Here is a 22,633-nt window from a genome sequence, read left to right as displayed (position 1 = left end):
TCTTTGAGATTCACGCGCATCTTCTTCTGACGCTGCCCAGATGAAGGACTGGGCCACTGTAGACAAGCCACTCGAGTAAGTGAATGGCCTCTGTTACTGGGGACCGCTGCCCAAGCATGGAACAGGTACCATCCCTTTGTCAGACTCAGCCCAGTCGCTATAGTGCCGGATAACACAAAGTTTACTGTATTCACATTTAGAAAAAAATGTTGTAAATCATTCAGAACACCTTCACCCAACATACATTTGTGAGTCCTTTTAAAATATGATATAGTGTAAATCAGGTTTACATATCCGAAATATCATTACCTATTTGGAGCAACATTTCAAATTAACTTAGCACTTCCATATAGTTAAGACCAGGCCATTAGTCTGTTCAAGTTTTATCAGGTAAACCACTAGAAAAGATGCAAATGAACCCAACCATCACATTGCAACAGCAGACCTCCATAATATTAATGTCTGAACTGATTTGTTCCTGAAGGTTTAAGGTTAGGTGGCTACAGAAATGACATCCAAATGACATCCAAATCAAACTGAAGCTGCAGAAAGACAGTATCAAGTTCCCATAGAGTATCTATTACGTCGCTTCATGTATTGTTGTAACGGGGAAAAGGAAGGTTGAGGCTTAAGAAAACTCATGTGTCCACTGAATGGCTCATGGTGCAGTGAGGAAGAGCAATGTAGGGCCTTGTGATACTAATCTGCCTGTCAGATCTCTGGTTGTACAGGGAAAATAATGGCATGTAGCCTTGTGGTAATGATATCCTCATGACCTTGTGGTGATGTTGGCAAGTAAGTCTCCATCAGGTGGCCTTGCATTTCTGGTTTATCCATGCTATCTTGGGGTGCCATAGTGGCACAGTGGTTAGCACCGCTGCCTCATAGTGCCAGGGATCTGGGTTCAATTCCGACCTCGGGTGGCTGTCTGTGTGGAGTTTGCATGTTCTCCATGGCCAGTATTTTACGACCTCGCTCGGGCGAAGCTCGTAAAATCCCGCCCGAGGCCAGCGGAGAATTCCATTCTGCGATTCCAGGGCGGGTGTGGCGGTAAAATTCCAGCCCCCATGTCTGCATGGGTTTCCTCCGGGTGCTCCGGTTTCCTCCCACACTCCAAAGATGTGCGGGTTAGGTGGATCGGCCATGCTAAATTGCCCATTAATGTCAGGGGGATTAGCAGTGTAAATATGTAAGGTTACGGGGATAGGGCCTGGGTGGGATTGCTGTTGGTGCAGGCTCGATGGGCCGAATGGCCTCCTTCTGCACTGTTGGGATTTGATCTCCCTTTACTGTAAAAGATATTGGATTTATTGGAAGCCAGGCTCTGAATTTGAACATTCAACACATTAAATGCAGAACATTTCACCACAACTCCCTCACAAATACCCTTTCACATTCAAACCTGTCCTGATGCAGGCTGTTCACCCAGGATGACGCAGATGCCTCCATGATCCCTTTGAAAGTATCTCCGCTTCTCTCACCGCAGGAAGCTGCTCCTGGTGCAAAAACCACCTCTGTCGCCTCAGGCCTGAAAACAGTAAGTTTAGGTACACTTTGGGAGTGATTGGTCTTACTATTCATCTGGTTCTACAATGTCAAGCTCTACTCTCACTGTCTTTTCATGGCTAAATGCTCATACTCTTTCACACATAACCATCGCCTCCAAATTTTCCCAGCTGCCCAACCCATTGTCAACTTGGAGAACAAATAGCCCAGGAACATCTCTCTGCGCATAACCTAAGGAGGCCCCATGCCACCAGGGTGACCTAGCACCAAACCTATTGGAAAATGATAGAAGCATTTTTGATGATTTTTTAACCAACAGCTTTGCGAATGGGAAATCACAGAAAAATATTGATCTTATGGTGAATTTCCTGCTACGTGCAAGGACAGACATTGATTGCTTCAGGGCCTTAAGGTTCTCCAGTTTTTGAACCTCCTCCACCTGCCACTTGTCTGCCTAAACTGCTGGCCTATGTTGTAATATCCTAACTATGTTAGGGGCTGTGGGTTTTAAACAAAAAATAAAAGATGTGGCTTGCACACGTAGACTCAAAGTAACACACAATAGGTTTATTGAAAGAGATGTTCTCTGCACAGAACAGGAAATGAAACTAAGACAGAAGTCTGCGAAACACCCCAATGACAGCACCATCATATCATGTGACCGGCTCTTAAAGCAATCATGCAACCACTCAAATATATAGCATATGCCCTGTTGCAGTTAATTGGTTATCCTCACATTTTGTCACACATTTTTTGGCAAATTTTGCACTTTTACTCTCTGTTCTAAGATCCAAGTATTTCAGACATTTCATAAAAGGCACTGACACTTGGGGAAGACTACAGTCTCCTGTCCCCCAATCTGAAAAACAGCCAATTGCCACAGCTCACTGTTCTGAGTACTTAGGCTTTTTTTTAGTCTAAACTGACATTGGCCCTTCCATTTCATGAATCTCAATTTTGTTTCTTAGGAAGCATTACATCACTTTGTGATCTCTCCTTCCATGCTCGCTTGGTCCTCTGAGGTGCAGCCCCAAGACTCCATGGTTTATATACCAGTCCTTGGCAAAAGAACATGAAAGCATGTAGTCAGCTTCCACATTCATGCAAGTTGGATTCAGATTCCAGGTGCAGTGTTATTTATGTAAGGTTTATTTATTAGTGTCACAAGTAGGCTTACCTTAACACTGCAGTGAAGTTACTGTGAAAATCCCCTTATCGCCACACTCCGACACCTGTTTGGGTACACTGAGGGAGAATTTAGCACGGCCAATGCACCTAACCAGCATATCTTTCGGACTGTGGGAGGAAACTGGAGCATCCGGAAGAAACCCACACAGACACGGGGAGAACGTGCAGACTCCACACAGTCATCCAAGCCGGGAATCGAACCCGGGTCCCTGGTGCTGTGAGGCAGCAGTGCTAACCACTGTGCCGCCCCACATATGTGTCTATTTGTGCACATTATTTCCAATGACCATTACATTAAAAGCAATGAATGTTTAAAGCAGAACCCGTTTTGAATATTGCCAATCTCAAGTAGGTTGGAGGAGGGGGAAGAAGTTCACGGACACCTGTTCACATTGATACCTTTCAGCTAGTTTAATTTATTGACAGTCAGTCACAAAACAAACCTTTGAACCTTAGTGTTAAAGAATGTGCCAATAACTTCCATTAAAAAAAAATCTCTACATACATTCCAAATGTAAACCGTATATTTTCACGTTGCTGAAAGTGTGAGCTGTATTACCAGCCCTGTCTTTACTGCCTGTCCTCCTCCTGTCCTCACGAGCGGACAGCTCATTTACAATGGGGGAAATATCCATGCATACAACATTTTACCAGGGAGCAGGTGGTGGGTGGATGGAGATGGAGTAGAAGTTGCACAGTCATAGAAGTGCAGGCTTTTTTGTTTTCTCTCTCTCTGTGAACAGCCTCTGCAGGCTTAGAATGCATTTGTCAGCGGTTCTGCAGTTCAGCTGGAACTTGTCTTCAAGTCTGCGGCTCCTCTCGGGGGAAGGAGGAAGAAAAGACATGGCAGCTTCCACCAATGTGACAACTGGAAGTCAAGTCTCACCATGCTTCAGAAACAGATTGACAATTAGATACAGAACAGACTGCGACATAAGTTTAAGACACATTATACACAAAGCTTATGTCAGTACAAGAAATTTAGTGCATATAGTATTGACGGTAAACAGTTCATTACATCTTATTTTCACCATTTAAAAATGAAAGGTTGTGTTTGCGGACATGTTGTTGGGGTAAACATATAAACAATACTGTACATTACCCTCACTTTCACCACAGAGAAACATATTGAACCCCTGTCGAGCCCAGGAGCAAGTCTGTTTTCGGAAGTGACTGTCAGAACTGTTAAACAGTCACCTGCCACACAATGCACCAGTAACCTTGCAGAGGCTTAATTTTCCTGAGGTTTAAGTAAAATCTTTGACATTTAACAGAAATGCCAAATCGCGGCCTGTAAAAGTGCAGGAACTTCTCTCTCTCACTTTTTAGTTGCAGTTTAAACTTCTGGCAAAAAAAATCATTCCACGGGTGCTACATTTGCTGTGGTAATCCCAGAGCAAATTTCATGGCAGGAGGCCAGTTTAAATGACCTTCCACTGCATGACACTCATGTCCTTCCCGCCAGTGGAGATTAGCTGACTGTCATTGTGTAGAAAGGTTACACTGGTTACATGACTGCTGTGTCCTCCGTATGTGTGACCTGGAGCCTGCAATGTTAAAAAAAAAGATTATTTTTCTATTCGATTGGCACATTGTGGATTAACATTGCATGACAACAAAATTGTAACCTACCTGCATCTGAAGCGGGTGAAACAAACTGTGACTGAGACCTCAGCTCACTTCAGTTCTGCAGATATCAAATAAAGGTGCACCCAGCTTTTGCCAATTCAACTCAGAGGAAGCTCTAGGGTCACCTAGAGCTCACTAGGGTCACCATCCTAGTTGGATATATTCCTGGAGGCATGATAGTGTGATACTAGGATGGCGCAATGATATTGTCAGTGGACTAGTAATGCTCTGGGGACCCGGGTTCAAATCCCACCACAGCCAATGGTGACATTTGATTTTGATAAAGTCTGATGACCATGAAACCATAACAACTGATGTCCTTGAGGGAAGGAAATCTGCCATCCTCACATGGTCTGTGACTCCAGGTTGACTCTTCAATGCTCTCTGAAATAGTCTGACAAGCATTCAGTTTGAGGGCAATTAGGGACGGGCAATAAATGCTGGCCTAGCCAGCCTGGCCTGGCCTAGCCTAGCCATGACAGCCCACATCCCATGAAGAAACTAAAACAAGTGACACCAGGTGCCTACTAGCATTTCTTTACCTTTTAACGTTAGGCTGTGCATGTTAAACACTTCTGCTCTAACTGGAGGAAACCTTTTTAGTCCGATTCCCTGGAACTTTAAGCTTCATGTAGCTTTTGTTGGAAATCTAGTCCACTGTCGGCAAATGGAGTTTAATCCGGACAAATGTGAGGTGATACATTTTGGAAGATCAAATTCAGGTGCGAATTATACAGTCAATGGCAATGAGGAGCATTGACATGCAGAGGAATCTGGGTGTACAGGTTCACGGATCCCTGAAAGTGGCAACACAGGTGGATAAGGTGGTCAAGAAGGCATACAGCATGCTTGCTTTCATTGGCCAGGGCATCGAGTATAAAGGTTGGCAGGTTATGTTACAGCTGTATAAAACTTTAGCTAGGCTGCATTTGGAATACTGCGTGCAGTTCTGGTCGCCACACTTACCAGAAGGATGTGGATGCTTTGTAAAGGGTGCAAAGAAGGTTTACCAGGATGTTGCTTGGTCTGGAGGGTTTTAGGTATGAGGAGAGGTTGGATAAACTCGGATTGTTTTCATTGGAAAGACGGAGGCTGAGTGGAGACCTGATCGAAGTCTACAAAATTATGAGAGGCATAGACAGGATGGATAGCCAGAGGCTTTTTCCCAGGGTGGAAGAGTCGACTACAAGAGGGCACAGGTTTAATGTGAGAGGGGGAAAGTTTAGGGGAGACATACGGGGAAGGTTTTTCCACACAGAGGGTGGTGGGTGCCTGGAACACATTGCCAATGGAGGTGGTGGAAGCAGGCACATTAGCAACATTCAAGGTGTATCTTGATATAGAGATAGAGGTGAACAAAGGGACAGAAACCACGTATCGGGTACAGGCTTGCTGGGCTGTAGGGCCTGTTCCTGTGCTGTATTGTTCTTTGTTAGTCATACTGCATTCACTCCTGGCAGAGCCATTTTAAGAATTCTAAGAGCCTTCTTTGGACTCTAAGAACATTGCGTCTAATCCACAAAAATGTCCCCTTCCAGATCAATAGTGTTCATTCCAGTGATATAGCTGTAAACGGGTTTGAAACTTTTTGCAATATGTAAAATATATTCATACATACAATGAAATTTAACATTTCTGAATCTTCTGTTATAAGGATTAGTAACAGCAGTAAGACACAAGACAAAGAAAGAAATATAATTCATATTACACAGGCTAAAGGACAGCAGATGTCAGTGGAACACTTCTGCCCCATAAATCTACAAGTCTCTCCCCATAACTTCAATGAAACACCATAGAAAACAGCAGAGATTACGTTTTACAGGGCCTTCAGGAGCTGCCTTGTAAGGACAGATCACCCAGCTGCCCTTGCTTGGCAAGAGGACTCAGACACGGACATGACCTTCCTACATTCCTACATCAGGTGTTCCCATCCTTAGGCTCACTAAGGCTCACGTTCCCCCAAGGGAGTTTAAGTTGGGTGCTAACAGGATAATTATTGGGATGGTGGAGGGCCAGTTGGGCCTGGACAGCCATTCCCACAGGTGGGGTAATGCCAAAGTTTCTATACCCACTGAGCAAGCGGGCACTGGAGATGTGACTGAAATGGCACCTGTGCCTCTGATTGGCAGGGCGGGGGGGGGTGGACTCTGAGTGACCCACAGCTTCTGGACGGCATGGTTCTCAGGGAATCACTAGGTTCACGACCCCTTGGTCTTTGACCCTTATTTATTCATTTCATTAAATGACTGCAGATCCAGTGTTGATGCTTTTCAAGCCAAAACTGGTTGCGATTTCCAATAGACAATGGTTCTCAACTTGAAAGTGATGGAGCAGATGGGCCACAAAATCCCCAGCCAGGCTGCTTATTGCTGACAGAGGAAGAAATAGAGAGCAGAGGTATCAAACCTAGAGGCAGCAAGTCACCGAGTCTGGCCTTTGAGAAGCGGCATGGTGGTACAATGGCTAGCACTGCTGCCTCACTGCGCCAGGGACCCGGGTTCGATCCTTGGCTTGGGTCACTGTCTGTGTGGAGTTTGCACATTCTCCCCGTGTCTGCGTGGGTTTTCTTTGGGTGCTCCGGTTTCCTCCCACACTCCAAAGGTGTGCGGGTTAGGTGGATCGGCCAAGCTAAATTGCCCCTTGGTTTCAGGGGGACTAGCTAGGGTAAATGCATGGGGTTATGGGGATAAGGGCCTGGGTTGGATTGTGGTCGGTGCAGACTCGATGGGCCGAACGGCCTCCTTCTGCACTGTAGGGATTCTATGATTATATGAATGGAATAGATGAGAGACAACATTTTAAAAGGGTCGGGGGAGAAATTCGGAGAAAATTAAGTTCAACGTCAATATGAAGAAAAGAGTAAAAGTGAACCATACCCTGGGCTGTGAACATGGACATGAAAACAGATGCACTTTGCCAAAGTCATCGCCTGTAGACAACAGTTTTTTATCACTGGATCTGCAAACAGCATTGATGTCAGTTCCATCTGATCCTTCAGGCCAAACTCCTGCAGCACACACACACACACATAGCAAAGTTATTAAAAATCAGGTACATTTCTATCGTAGACCTACATTTGTTCCCCAACCCAAATTGCCTTTGAGGAGAAGGGGATGAGCTGCCTTCTTGAACTGCTGTTCTCTTTCCAGATCTTACCACACGCTGCCAAAAAAATTCAAGGGGGTGTGGTTCACGCCGGCAAAACCCGGTTTCCCTGAGATCGGGCGCCATCTTTAAAGAGTGCGCCAATCAGATACTGAGTAAACCGCCCCTCAGTCCACCACGGAAGTCTCAGGACCCCCTCTCCATCCCGATTGGAGTCGGCACTTCCCTACTCCGTCCCATAGATCATCGGCCCCTTCCCCTCACTCCCCCCAATAGTCAGAGCCAGCAAACCCCACCTCCCACCCATCGCTGGCATCCCCCACTCCTCATTCTGCTCCCGTCCCATACCCAGATCTGATTGAAACCGCGCCCACCCCCCAAATGCTCCACGAGGCTCCCAATGGGACCAGCCCGTGGCACTGGTTGGCACTGCCAGGTTTAACCTGTGCCAGTGGGGCAGTACCAGAGGGCTTTGTCAGGCCATTTTCCGGCCATGTTCCTGTCCCTTGGGGGCTATACACACCTTTGAGCCCCTGGGGGGGCCCCCATGACAGGTTCACATCAAGTGATTACCATTGAATATCCGGTGAGGGGGGAGTCTTGGAGAGAGTGTTCGCAAATGACAAGCTTATGTATTAAAATGAATTTCCTGTTGTCCTGCAGCATGTTTCACATCACCCCACTGACAAGGGGCCGTAAGATTGGAACCCGGAAACTCGCCGGCGCGAATCGTGCTCTCTGGATTTTAAGCACGCGCCCCTATTCCTGCAGATGGAGAGTGCGGCCTCAAAATTGGCCCCTAAGTTAAAGGCCTCCATATTTTGTGCAAAGTACTCTTGGACTCCTAACAATTTCTTCAGACATGTATTTATTTATTTAAACAAATTGATTGCTTGCATCCACCCATTTAACTTTAGAGATTCCATCTGGAATTTTACCGCCCCGCCCACCACAGGAGTCGGACGGGCGAGGGGCGGGCAATGGGAACATCCGTTGACCTCAGGCGGGATTTTATGGTTCCGGGACAAGCAAGGCCGTAAAATCCTGCCCTTCCTTTCTATTCAGCTGGGGAGGCAGTGGTGCAGTGTTATTGGTACTGGACCAGTAATCCAGTCACCCAGGGTGAGATTTGGGGTCCTGGGTTTGAATGGTGACTTTTGAATTCAGTAAAAATCTTGGGGGCGGGGGGGGGGTGCGTGTGCAACAGCCAGCCATGTGGGGTCGCTGGGCTGGCCAGCAATCGGGAGGCCGGCAGTGCGGGGCTACTGCGCATGCGCCGATCTCCGCTATGACAGATCACCACATGCGCAGTGGCCTGTTGAGCGCTATGCCACCGGCCTTTCCAGCGGGAATAGGCCCTGCCCACTGATTTTTAATGAGATTCACGTTAGGGCACTCCGTGATGCACAGAGCTTGGGAGATTCATTTTGAAAATCCCGCTGAGAAAACCAACGGGATTTACTCCAGTTTGTATGCGAATTCGGCACTTCGATTTTTTGGGGGAGAATTCCACCCCTGGAATTATAAGCATCATGATGACCATGAAACCATTGTGTGACGTTAGTGTACCTTTAAGAGAGTTTTTTTTAAAAAATCATGCCCTCTGCAGCTCACAGCCTCAGCTTGACCTGAGATGCCCTTTTATTGCTGCTTAAACGGGGGTTTGTTTATTTTTACTGGCATGCTTGTGACTCTGCATTGTTAGGAAAAAAACTGGTTGGAAGGTCAGGTGATAGGAGCTTTTCTCTTCTGCAGTTTAGAGCTGTAAATTTTAGTTTTGGAAGGGACAGCAAGCTGAAAATAAATGGGCCCGATTTTACCATTTTGATTCTAAGTGCTGAATCTGGGAATGATCCAGATCCGACTCGGAAACCTGTTCTCCAGTGCCCCCAGACGAACTCTGCCTGAAAAAAAATCAGCGAATCTAAATTGCGCTGCAGAAGCCTGTGGGCGGGGCTTATCGTACCAGAAATCCTGCAGCTCCGATCGGAGCCTTCAACTGCGCAGGCGCAGTAAAAAAGAAATTTGAAAAACACTCCCTTGCCACATCGCTCTCGGGCCACATAAAGTGGCCCGGGAGCGATGGCCCCCACAGATATTGCTCCAAACACACAACATAACTGACCCCCTTATCCACCCACCCACCCTACTCAGACCGATCACGGCCCCCTGACCCCCTTCCCCCCACACCGATCGCCCGCAGAGTGGCAGCGGACCACTCCTACCCCCGCCTCACCAAAGATCCATCTGACTCGCCTCCCTCCTCCTCCCCCCCCCACCAGAGAATGATCTGGCCTGCCATCCTCCTCCTCCCCCCACCCACCAGAGATCCATCTGACCCGCCTCCCTCCCCCCCACCAGAGAACAATCTCACCCGCCTCCCTCCTCCTCCCTCCCCATCAGAGAACAATCTGACCCACCTCCCTGCCCCCCCACCACCCCTCAACCCCACCCCCCCCACCCCTACCACCGATCTGAGTCAGAGAGCCGCTTGAAGCTCTGAACCTACCTCTTCAGAAGCTGCAGCGCCCGAAACACACCTTTGTCGAGCGTGTCTGTTTCGTGCCGAATCTGGACGGGCGAACGCGATGGGTAAAGGGGGAAATGCTGGTAAAGTTGGGCAACCAGCTCATTAAGTCAATTTAAATGCATTTAAATTGACATTATGCCCACTTCGAGCGCAGTGCCGATCGTGGTCATTTTAGCCGCTTGGTAAAGGGGGAATCGGCACGGACCCGGGCGCAGATCGCGCTACTCGCCTCACGTCTGACTTTGCCAAGTTTTCGTGCCAAAAAACGGGCACAACGTGTTGGTAAAATCGGGCCCAGTGTCTCTTTCTCTCCCTGTTTTATTTGGAAACTCTGCTGGTTATTTGAAAACAAAGAGAATCTGCTGTTGGTGGCTTGACCAGGGTCTACCTTGGGTTCTGGGAAGCTATTCTGGCTTCAAACTGTTCTGGGTGTATCAAGAGGACAACTAGAACTTACAAGACTGAGGGGACGATTTTACCATTGTGTTGCAGCCGTTTTGAGGCGTGATGCGGTGGTAAAGTCAGGTGTAAAGCTTTCAGTGCGATTGGTGTGGGTTTTCGCGACTGCGCCATTTTACGAGCACTGGATTTCCGGCGTGGTCAGCCTCTTGCTGGAAATGGGCGGGAGGTCGGTTAATAGATGGAAATTTATTATAATGCTGTTTTACATCTGCTTAGCGAGCCTGGCACTCAATTGTCTGAGCTCAGACCCTCTTTATGACCTCACCGGGAAAGGTTCTCGCCGGTGAGGAATGGACATGCTCCCTATGAACGGGGAGCAATCGACTTGGCCTCGCCGGTGGAACCGGAGACCATTGGGGCCCCGGGGAGGCCAGCACTTAGAAATAGAATAGTAAAATCGCCCCTGAGATTTTCAATTCTCCAACCAAAGGACTCAATTCCAGTATCACGAGAGCATTAGTCTTTGCTGTATTAAACCTGTTTAAAGGGTTTTGTCTATGGCAAGGGTTTTGTTTGTTTGGAACATTTTAGATATATTTGTTAAGGGTTATGCATTATAGTCGTTGTTTGTTTTTGTTTGGAATTGATAGAAGTTATTGCTAATTTTCTTTCCATATATGTTAACTATATTCTTAAATATACTTTGTATGATAAAAGCTCCCTGTTGGGTTGCTTGAATCATACCCGAGGTGAACCACATCATGCTTATCCTAGCCAAATTCAAGGTGCAAAACTTATGATCCAAGCGGGCTCCATAAACATTATGGAGTTTCAATTGTTGTAAAATCCCATCTTGTTCACTAATGTTCTTTAGGGAAGGATATCTGCTGTCCTTACCTGGTCTGGCCTTAATGTGACTCTATATCCACATCAATGTGGTTGACTCTCAAATACCCTCTGAAGTTAGGGACGAGCGATAAGCGCTGGCCCAGTCAGCGATGCTCACATCCCATAAATGAATTGTTAAAAATTGCTTCAAGCCAACAATGTCAATCTTTACCATTTCTCGCTCACACTTTTCATAGCCTGCGCATTAGCCAACAATGAACAATTATCTATGTAACAGTCAATACTACCTCCAGAATGCAGAATCTAACTCAAAATATTGGACTAATTGAATCCCATATCAGTTGCCTCCAAAAAAGCCAGTGTTTCACTCACTAATGTAACTTTAACAAACTTTTGAAAAGATACTTTTGTAGCTTCCCAAGGGACAAATTTTCCCCATTCTCACCCTAGTTATGAAACTAGAACACCCATCAGGAAGATTAGAATTTCAACATTGCGAAAACTGATTAGCTTCATGTTTTTTTGGTCACCCAAGAATGATAATTTGAAGAATGCATTAATCAAGATTTAATTTTTTTAATGTTTCATTTGCCCTTCAAACATTCTCTACTTTAGGGGGTTTGATCACAGTCCTTAACTCCAATATATCAAACTGCCATCCGATCTATTTGAATGTAGAGTAAGTTCAACTGACCGATCAAGCTTCATAATTACTCTATCTGTGCCTGAGAAATAACCTCACTTTTCTGTGATGACCCAGTAGGATTAATCAGGATAGGTGTAATGCTCTATTAATAGAATTATTGATTTAAAAGTTATTCCAGACCTAATATCTAAATTGATATGTTTAAAAGGCCCACAAACCTGACTTCCATTTTTTTATTCTATTCTAATCTTATTAATAACACATTTCTCAAAGTCTGTAGGCTCCTGTCCCATTAAACAATCAACGTGCATTACGAAGATACCCAAACGTTTTAGAAGAGGCCCTTCGAGTCTGCACCGACACGTGGGAAACACCTGAACTCCCACCTAATCCCATCTAGCAGCACTTGGCCCATAGCCTTGAAAGTTGTGATGTGCCAAGTGCTCCTCCAGGTGCTTTTTAAAGAATGTGAAGCAACTTGCCTCTACCACCCTCCCGGGCAGCGCATTCCAGACCGTCACCACCCTCTGTGAGAAAAAACCTTTCTGGTAGAAAGGTTTTTCCTCATACCCCCCCTAAACCTCCTGCCCTCACCTTGAACCTATGTCCCCTCGTGACTGACCCTTCAACTAAGGGTAACAGCTGCTCCCTATCCACTCTGTCCAGGGTGGTAGAGGCAAGTTGCTTCACATTCTTTAAAAAGTACCTGGAGGAGCACTTGGCACATCACTTCTCTGCTCCAATGAAAACAACCCAAGCCGACCCAACCTCATAACTTAAACGTTCCATCCCAGGCAGCATCCTGGTGAATCTCCTCTGCACCCCCTCCAGTGCAAGTTTTCCTTTATGATGCCAATAAAACACTGAAGGACCTCTCACTACCTCACAATCAGATCTCACTAAAAGGTATCGTATCCTGAAGAATCATTCAGGCCATTGTTGCATTTCTTTATTTTCCAGAGTTTTCCTTTAATATTTGCTGCCTCTTCTGCTCTGCAGACATGCAGTTTTTGTGTCGAATGACCTAAACTCCCATGAACATGTGGCCAAAAGAATTAAAAACATTTTTTAAGATTACGTTTCCATCTGTGGAAGAAACCACTAACAACTGTATCATCTCACTCCCCTTCACAATCTGTGACAACTAGCCATGTTTCAGTTGAAGGATTTTCTTAATGCAAATGTGACTGGTTAATGCTTATCTGGTACCTCAGAATAAACGCCAAACTCACTCCAATCATCTAACTTCCTTTGTTTTGACTCTTTTATCAGCTTATTCTCTATTTTATTGGCAGCCACCAAAACTTCACGATCCTGAGGACTTCTGTCATCAGAACAACCTGTTGCCTCAATTTCACCGTCCAGTCTATTCAAGCTATGGCCTGCATTTCCACTTTTATGTTTGCTGGGTTGTGTACTGTGAGAGCTCTGTCTGGCACTATCAACGTTTCTTTCTCCGATATGTGATCGATTTCTGACACAGGAATCACTTCCGAACTTAATGTCAGTACTTGCACTGTGCTTTCTTATGGGCGTCACTGACTGGGCATTATTGCCTATCCCAAACTGCCCTCCATTTCAGAGGGCATTTAAGAGTCAACCTCATTGCTGTGGGTCTGGAGTCACATGTAGGCCAGACCGGGTAAGGATGGCAGATTTCCTTCCCTAAAGGACATTAGTGAACCAGATGGGTTTTTACAACAATCAACAACAGTTTCATGGTCATCAATAGACCTTTTAATTCCAGATTTTTATTGATTTCAAATTTCACCATCTGCCATGACGGGATTTGAACCCAGGTCCCCAGAGCATTACCTGGGTCTCTGGATTACTCAGCCAGTGATAGGTCCCACCATTGTTGTATCCCTCCCATTCACTAGACTCCTCTGGAATATATGTCACCTGAGTATACATTCTGAACAATGGAGCTGTGAATGTGATAGCTCTATACTCTGTGTCCTGATCACTCACATCACCACTATTCAACCCTAGATCCACTGGATGCTGTTCCCCAGTGCCCTCATCATAAAACACATGAGCACTTGAGGAACAAATTGCCTTGTTTAATTCCATCATATATGTTTAAAGTTTATTTATTAGTCACAAGTAGGCTCACATTAACACTGCAATGAAGTTACTGTGAAAATCCCCCAGTTGCCACACTCCGGCACCTGTTTGGGTACACTGAGGGAGAATTTATCATGGCCCAATTCACCTAACCTGCACATCTTTGGACTGTGGGAGAAAACCGGGGCACCCGGAGGAAACCCACACAGACACGGGGAGAATATGCAAACTCCACACAGACAGTGACCCAAGTTGGAAATCGGACCCGGGTCCCTGGCGCTGTGAGGCAGCAGTGCTAACCACTGTGCCGTCATGCGCATTTGCTCAGAGTTTGATATTTTGTAATTAATTTTGATTAAGTACAGGGAATGAACCTTAACTGTTTGGATTTTTGGTAACGAGGTAGAAGCTCGAGTCACAAAATTTCCCGTGGTTCAGATGCAGATGCTGAGATGGGCTGGTTAGATGGCTTGCCTCATTTCACTGGGACTTTGCTCCAGCTATATTAAAGGCTGGTAGCCTTCACCCCTGGCACCCCATCACTCCGTCACCTTGCCCCAGGCTCCTTCCATGCCCCCTCACACAATATGCACAATGAACGCAACCAATGTTCCATAACATCAGTGATAGATCTTGAAATGCCGTGAAAAAGCACCCATTCAGAAATCTGCTTTGAAAAACGCTGCTGCTTTTACAACCTTATAAAGCGTCAGTCAGACACTGTCATTCATAGTTTCAATAACGGAGGTTTTACCCACTTCGCATCTCTTAATCTTGTCCAAATAAACATTCTTTGATATTTTTTAAAAATTGTAAGAATAACTTATTATAACCTCATAAAGATGTCAATCAATCAAAGCTAACATCCACTGCAGCCTCTGTGAACAGACACTTGTTGAGCTAATCCATTAGTGAGGCTTCGCATGCAGCCAAGCATTCATAATGAGACAACTTGGAGAAACAGATGCCTGGCGATCTGTTAAGTTTCAGGTGGCCTCATTTTAAAAGCTTGGCAAAGCTCAAAACATGCATCTCCGAACGCAATCACCACAGTTTGAGTCTGCTTCTATTTACAGAAGTACAATTGAATATGGGCGGCAAGGTGGCACAGTGGTTAGCACTGCTTCCCAACAACGCCAGGGATCCGGGTTCGATTCTAGCCTTGGGTGACTGTTGGTGTGGAATTTGCACGTTCTCCCCATGTTTGCATGGGTTTCTGCCAGATGCTCTGATTTCCTCCCACAGTCCAAAGATGTGCAGGTTAGGTGGACTGGCCATGCTAAATTGCCCCTTAATGTGCAAGTTAGGTGGATTAGCCATGGGAAATGCACAGGTTTACAGGGATAGGGCAGGGGTGGTGGGCCTGGGTGAGATGCTCTTTCAGAGAGTTGATGTAGACTTGATAGACCGAATAGCCTCCTTCTGCATTGTAGGGACTCTATGGCTCCTCAGCGAATGTCCACCAACTATAAGCAATTAAGTATAAATAATACACAATTTACAAACATTGTGCACCCTAATAGCACCAGACAGCACCTCCAGGGCATGAGTTAGGCTGTGCCTTTGGAATATCACACAGCTGTAAATCATTTAAAGAGATGGGACTAATTTTTGCAGCAGTATAGGTTTACTGAGTCCTCATTTAGCTAAGATATAATGATCAGAATACTTACCAAATACATGGAATCCTAATGTGCAGGTGTAAGTGGCCCACTCAACATCCCTGATGTGTTCAACGCTCACCACTTGCTTACACACTGAAGGCATCCCTTTACACCAGAAACAAAGTAAAATGTGAGGATTCAGTCAACTGAAGTGAATGTTAAGTGGTGAATTTTATATCGTTTGAATTACACAGGCAATTATAGAGCCATTTCAAGCCATGAAGCTACAAGTTCAAGACACTAAACGTACTTCCAGCAAAAGCTGGGAATATTTACCGTCGCACCTTAAGCCAGACTAATCCGTTTGAAGATAACCTGAAATCACAGGGACTGAAGTAACTCACTCAAAAATCCACTCACTTTCAAGAGTTAAAATGGAACTCGCAACAGTGTCCAAACCCCAAATTAGAATCAAACATAACAATTAAAAATCTATCAGATAATGGCCTTTTTGATTGTAACATTTGGGATTTGCTCTTAATGAAAGGACAATTATATTGTACTAAAGGAAATCCTCTCTTATCTTCTCAACCTTGGTTGACGACCTCAGAGTCAGGAGAACACAGGTTCAAACCCCACTCCTAGACTTAGGCACATCATCTCAGCTGGAACCTTGGACTGGCTCAGAGGAAGTGGCCGATTGACAGAGGTACTGTTGTTCAGGCGAGGCATCCAAGAGAACATCCTCTCTGTCTCCTCAGGTGGATATAAAATACTTAAAGAGCAGAGTTCTTTCAGTGTCCGACTTAATTTTTTTTATTATTCATTCGTGGGGCATGGGCGTCACTGGCTGGCCAGCATTTATTGCCCATTCCTAGTTGTCCAAGGGCAGTTGAGAGTCAACCACATTGTTGTGGCTCTGGAGTCACATGTGGGCCAAACTAGGTAAGGACGGCAGATTTCCTTCCCAAAAGGGCATTAGTGAACCAGATGGGGACGGCAGATTTCCTTCCCAAAAGGGCATTAGTGAACCAGATGGGGTTTTACAACAATGGTTTCATGGTCATCAGTAGATTCTTAATTCCAGATATATATTTTTTATTGAATTCAAATTCCACCATTTGCCATGGCGGGATTTGAACCCAGGTCCCCAGAACATTAGCTGAGTTTCTGGATTAATAATCTAGCGATAATACCACTTGGCCATCGCCTCCCCCAATATTTATCCCTCAATCAACAGACAATTTCCTTGGTCACTGTATTTATTTGTAGAGCATACCGTGTGAAAATTGGCTGCTGGATTTCCCCACATGAATAAAAATTACTCTACTTAAAAATTGATTCATTGGCTGTCAAGCACTTTGGGATGATTCGATTTTAGAAGCATTACATAAATGCGGCACGGTGGCACTGTGGTTAGCACTGCTGCTTCACAGCGCCAGGGACCCGGGTTCAATTCCAGCCTCAGGTGACTGTCCGTGTGGATTTTGCATATTCTCCCCGTGTCTGCGTGAGTTTCCTCTGGGTGCTCCAGTTTCTTCCCACAGTCCAGAAATGTGCAGCTTAGGTTGATTGGCCATGCTCAATTGCCCCGAGTGCCCCAGGTTAGGAAGATTAGCTGGGTAAATGTCTGGGGTTATGGGGTTAGGATCTGGGTGGGATGCTCTGTTGGAGAGTCGGTGCAGACTCGATGGGCCAAATGGCCTCCTTTTCCTTAAATATTGTTGCACTTGGAAAAAATAATTTAAAATGAACAAAAAGTTTTCACCTTTTTCTTTCTGCGTCTTTTGTTTCAATTTTAATCCCATCTATCTTTGTCTTTATTTTGCTTTCTGAGCATGATTGTATACGGAATTCAAAATTCTACTTTATATTTTCTAGATTAGGCACCGCAGACCCAATTTTACTCGGGGGAGACGGAGTTGTGGTCGGGAAGCCCAGAAGTCCGGGTTGCCCCAGACAGACAATTCCATCATTTGCATCTTTATTCCCCAGCAAGTTCCCTGTCTCAATGCCAGCCTACTGACTGTAACATATGGACCAGCATATTAATGGAGGTATGGAGAACACTGATGTGAATATATGTGAGTAAAACACTGTGTTATATTATATATGTGAATACAACGTTGTGATGTGAATCAGTCCCATATTCAGATATGCATGCTTATCTAAGACATTTCCATTTTAGATCAACAGGGGATGCTGTAATCAAACCTTTGAGTTCATTTTGTCACTCGCTGCAGCAGTTGCTTGGAATACTATTTATGCTGTGGAGCATTGCCAGAACTGAGGCTCTGGCTGCTTAAAGCAGAGCCAGCAGCAGCGGAACAGGTAAAATTAAGAGTGCACAAGAGACCAGAATAGAAGGAGCTCCGAGGTCTTGGAGGGTTGTCGGAGGTTACAGAAATCGGGAGGGGGGGTGAAGCCATGGAGGAATTTGAAAACAAGGTCGAGAATTTTGAAATTGAGATGTCAGAAGCCAATCACCTTTTGATGGGACAAGATGTCTCTTAAAAACAAATTCCAATTCAAACTAACTTTCATTCAGAATCTATAAAATGCAATACTTACAGTACAGGATCTCGTAGTCGCCAGAATTAGACATTAAATACTGCGAGTCAGTTGACCAGTCAAGGTGTGTGATAAAACTGGAGTGACCCTATGAGGGAGAAGAGATGACATCTTGATTATACATGAACATGGTTACCATTGTACGTAACCTCCTGCCCCGATGGAGCTGCTGAGAAGGTTGCATGCAATAGAAGGTTAGAGAGCAGTTTAAATATGTCTGCACCACCTTATTCTCATAAGGAAAGCTCTGCATAGTTATCAGTGCCCTTTGACTGAAAAGGGAAATTTCTCACTGAATTCTAAAAGCCCCTGAGGCTTGAGTGATCGGGGTAATGTAAATGGGGAGATGCTGGATTAGCTGTCCATTATGCATCCTTCCCAATGTTAAATACTATTTTACGGGATGGCACGGTGGCACAGTGGTTAGAACTGCTGCCTCACAGTGCCAGGGACCCGGGTTCAATTCCGGCCTTGGGTGACTGTCTGTGTGGAGTTTGCACATTCTCTCCGTGTCTGCGTGGGTTTCCTCTGGGTGCTCCGGTTTCCTCCCACAGTCCAAAGATGTGCAGGTTAGGTGGATTGGTCGTGCTAAATTGCTCTGTAGAGTCCCAAGATGTGTAGGTTAGGGGGATTAGGAGAGTAAATACCTGGAGTTACGGGGATAGAGTCTGGGTGGGATTGTTGTCGGTGCAGCCTCGATGGGCCGAATGGCCTCCTTTTGCACTGTCGGGATTCTATGATTCAATGACTTAGGGGAAATGGGCAATCTGATATTATTCTCCCAGTTTATACCACTATCTAAAATTACCCCCACTGATTTAACCAGCATTATAACACTAAACTAAGATGCCATAAATAAATTCAACTTACTGAGCATTTACCAACTCGGCTGTATTTTCTGCCATTTTCATTGACTGTGTAGATGTAAATATAATTATCGTGGGAGCCAATTGCTAAGTAACTTCCCTCTATAAAAAGAAGCACAATGTAGAATAGATCGCTGATAGTGGAATGAAAGCAAACCTGTGCTTTTAAAAAGTACACCATCTTTCTCAAAATAACCAATTAAAATATAACGTTACCAGCTGACATTACTATACAATCGTGACATCAGTTATTACTATCCCAGAAATCACCTTTCATCAGATCCATCATTTTGAATCTGTGTTAGAGGATGGTAGCACTCAGATACTGCATATCTACGTCTTACTCAAATTTTAACTCAGTATTGATTGTCAGCGGGCAGCACAGTGGCACAGTGGTTAGCACTGCTGCCTCACAGCGCCAGGGACCCAGGTTCGATTCCTGTCTTAGGTCACTGTCTGTGCAGAATCTGCACGTTCTTCTTGTGTCTGTGTGGGTTCTGTCCGGATGCTCCCACAGTCCGAAAGACGTGTTGGTTAGGTGCATTGGCGATGTTAAATTCTTCCTCAGTGTACCTGAACAGGCGCCAGAGTGTGGTGACTCGGGGATTTTCACAGTAACTCCATTGCAGTGTTAATGTAAGCCTACTTGGGACCCTAATAAATAAACTTAAACAGTGATACAATGCTGATGTGAATATGATCATACGTTGTGTCTGACAATGAGGTAGGCTTTTGATTGTGTCAAATAGGCAAAAAATTGAAGACCTTATTATCTTAATTGTATTTTTGATTCAAAAAGGAAAAAGATCTAATTAAGGTGCGGGCAAACACATATCTTTGTTTAAATAATTTAAATACTAATTGTGCAATTCTCCCTCACAACCTCTGGCATAAAGCTACCTGTCAGATTATCCTTCACTCAGTAGTCCGTTCTGTAATAGTTACATGAGCATGAATCTCATTACAACATGAAAACGACAGAAGTAATTACCCAAATAAAAACAGAATAAAGAGTAAGAATGTTAAATATCAAATTGTTTAGAGGTTGAAATCTAGAATACAAAATCTGGTTGACAAAACCATGCTTGTCCCATCGGTCGATTGGCATGGTGAGCCAGTAAGATTGTGACAGCCAGCTGCACTCAGTTTCTCGCCCTTCGCGCGTAATCAGCGCGCATCCGGGAAGGGCGCAAGGCTGATTTTAATATCAAAATCTAAACTTAAATATTATTTGTGAGCCTGGGAAGGAATCATCTGGGCTTGCTTGCCTTGACAGGCAATGGGAAGCAGACGTAACGGCCTGTCTGGTGGGATCGCAACCCGGATAGTCAGGGGCAAGGGGACAGTGACAGCCTGGCACTGCCAGCCTGAGACCCTGGCAGTGCAAGCCTCGCACTGCCAGCCTGCCAGCACACACTGAGGCTGGTGCACAGCCTTAGTACCAGCGAATACAAGTCAAAAACCAAAGTGATAAAGCAATGTTATCTAATCAAGGCATTCTAGATGTTTGACTATGCAAGTATCTTTGATCTGGCCTGGAAGAATTTGGTCAGCTTGGCTGCAAATGAAGCATAATCCTTTCCTGTCAAAAATATCACCTGCCAGCCAATTGCTACACAATCTCACCACAGTTGTAGAGATGTTAGTGAGATCCATGGCCTGGAGTAAAGCATTGTGATGTGAAAATGTGACAAAGGAATGGAATTTTAAAAATCTGTTGAGGGGGAAGATGTCAAGGAACATCAACTTGAATACTGGAAAATACAGTTCAACAAGAGTTGTTCATTCTTGTCAAGTTCTGAGACCAAGATCTTGAGAGACACAAAAACTGTCCAAATCTTTGAGAATGGGTTTAGTGAATAGAATCATAGAGTGATAGAACACAAAGGGGTTAAATGAACCCATTATGCCTCTGCTGACGCTTTGAAAGTGATACCCAATTAGCCCCAGTCCTCTGTTCTATTGCCATAGTCCTGCAAATATTTTCTTTTGAATAAAGCTTTCGTTTTTCCATGAAAAAAGCAGCATTTGTTGCTGGAAATGAGAGACTCAATCTGTTGGGTGGTGACTAATTATTTCTAGCTCAGCAGCTGGAACAGATTAAAAACAACCATTCTTAGAGTGAGAATAATCACTGCACATTGCATAGCTACAAGCTGAAGTTATGAGGGAAGTCACACCAGTTTAAAGTTTATTTATTAGTGTCACAAGTAGGCTTACATTAACAGTGCAATGAAGTTACTGTGAAAATCCCCTAGTCACCACACTCCGGTGCCCATTTGGGTACACTGAGGAAGAATTTAGTATGGCCAATGCACCTAAACAGCATGTCTTCCGGACTGTGGGTGGAAACCGGAGGAAACCCACACAGACCCGGGGAGAACGTGCAAACTTCGCACAGACTGCGACCCAAGCTGGGAATTGAACCCAGGTGGCACTGTGAGGCAGCAATGCTAACCACTGTGCCGCCCATCTGGGCCATTATAATGATGAGAACCTGTGGACTCAGGTAGATAGGTGGAGATCAGTGCCTGAATCTTATTTAAGGTTTTCTTTTATTTTTCTTATTCATTCTTGGCATCTGGATGTCAGCAGCCAGGTTAAGTGCGGCTAGCTAGGGAATTCCAAGAAGTTTTGGGATGATTCCTTCTTTGCTCTGCAAGGCAGTAATATAAAATGCTAGAGGTAAAGTCTGAATCAACAATGTAAAAGTGGTGCATACCTGGTGAATAGCGCATGACTGAGAGCTGCTCATTTCCATCAGTGTGAACAGTCACCAAATCCTTCGATTCAGTGTCCAGAACTAACCACCTGTCAGTGAAATAAATTAAACCATGGTTCCACTGAGAACTATCTACATACATCAAACATTCTCAAGTGCAGCACTAGCCAGATTGCCGTTCAACTTTTGCAGAATTACTGCTACATGTTAACATATAGGACTGGATTTTCACAGAGTTGGGACAAATCTAGAGACTGGTACAAATGGTGAGGGGGCAGTGGGGCCGGGGGCGGGGAGGGGGTGTACCCAGATGCAGAAATCCTGCCCCCATTTCAGGCCACTTTCACCGCTTGGTGAAAAGGGGCCAGGCGTGAATTGCACAGTGCAAAACACAAATTTACTTGATCAATTGAAAATAGCTCCGACTTTATACAGATCCCATTTTTGCTGTTCCAAAGGCACACGCACAGCTGTGGTGTGAGATTCACAGATTTATGAAACAGATTTAAATGATCTGGAAGGGTGAATGAGGTCCGCTTAAAGTGTCATGATCTGAGGATATTTAAATGCCCAGCTCTTTAAAAATGAAGGGGCTCCAGCTGTCGGTTAGAGTTTAAAAAAAACACACTTCTGGACTGCATTTATTGACAGACCATCTGATGCAGCTCAGAAACAAGAAATACCAAATGTTCCTACAATTTCAGCAGCATTTATTGTTGGCATTTCCCAAGGGCTGGTATTACAACTGAGCTCATTATGAATGCTTGGCTGAATTTCAAAATGATCTCAGCACAGGGGTTGAGTTCACATTTTGATTGACAGCTTTAAGAGGCTATTAAAGGATTCGCTATCTCTGATGCGGTTAAGGAATAGAAGTTTATTTGTTTTATAAGATTGACTACTTGAGGGGATTTAAAATCTTTGAATGGGTTTCATAAATGGGAGGTT

The 22,633-nt window shown here is 44.9% G+C and overlaps 1 protein-coding gene across 4 annotated transcripts in view; it reads right to left on the bottom strand.

Moving 5' to 3' along the window:
* Window positions 1-2,053: 2,053 nt before the first annotated feature.
* The window catches only part of eml1 (EMAP like 1), a 218,787-nt gene continuing 198,207 nt past the window's right edge, over window positions 2,054-22,633 (bottom strand). For all 4 annotated transcript variants that reach the window (XM_078234091.1, XM_078234092.1, XM_078234090.1 and 1 more), the window contains 6 exons: window positions 21,686-21,774; window positions 18,968-19,065; window positions 18,098-18,185; window positions 15,596-15,691; window positions 7,200-7,330; window positions 2,054-4,241 (listed from right to left, as the gene is read on the bottom strand). In XM_078234091.1, coding sequence (XP_078090217.1) covers window positions 4,116-4,241; window positions 7,200-7,330; window positions 15,596-15,691; window positions 18,098-18,185; window positions 18,968-19,065; window positions 21,686-21,774 — 628 coding nt within the window. In that variant the 3' untranslated portion in view covers window positions 2,054-4,115. The remainder of the gene's footprint in view (window positions 4,242-7,199; window positions 7,331-15,595; window positions 15,692-18,097; window positions 18,186-18,967; window positions 19,066-21,685; window positions 21,775-22,633) is intronic.

The sequence above is a fragment of the Mustelus asterias genome, chromosome 18 (assembly GCF_964213995.1).
Source record: "Mustelus asterias chromosome 18, sMusAst1.hap1.1, whole genome shotgun sequence".
Classification (NCBI taxonomy): Eukaryota; Metazoa; Chordata; class Chondrichthyes; order Carcharhiniformes; family Triakidae; genus Mustelus; species Mustelus asterias.
This window is presented reverse-complemented; position numbering and strand designations above follow the sequence as displayed.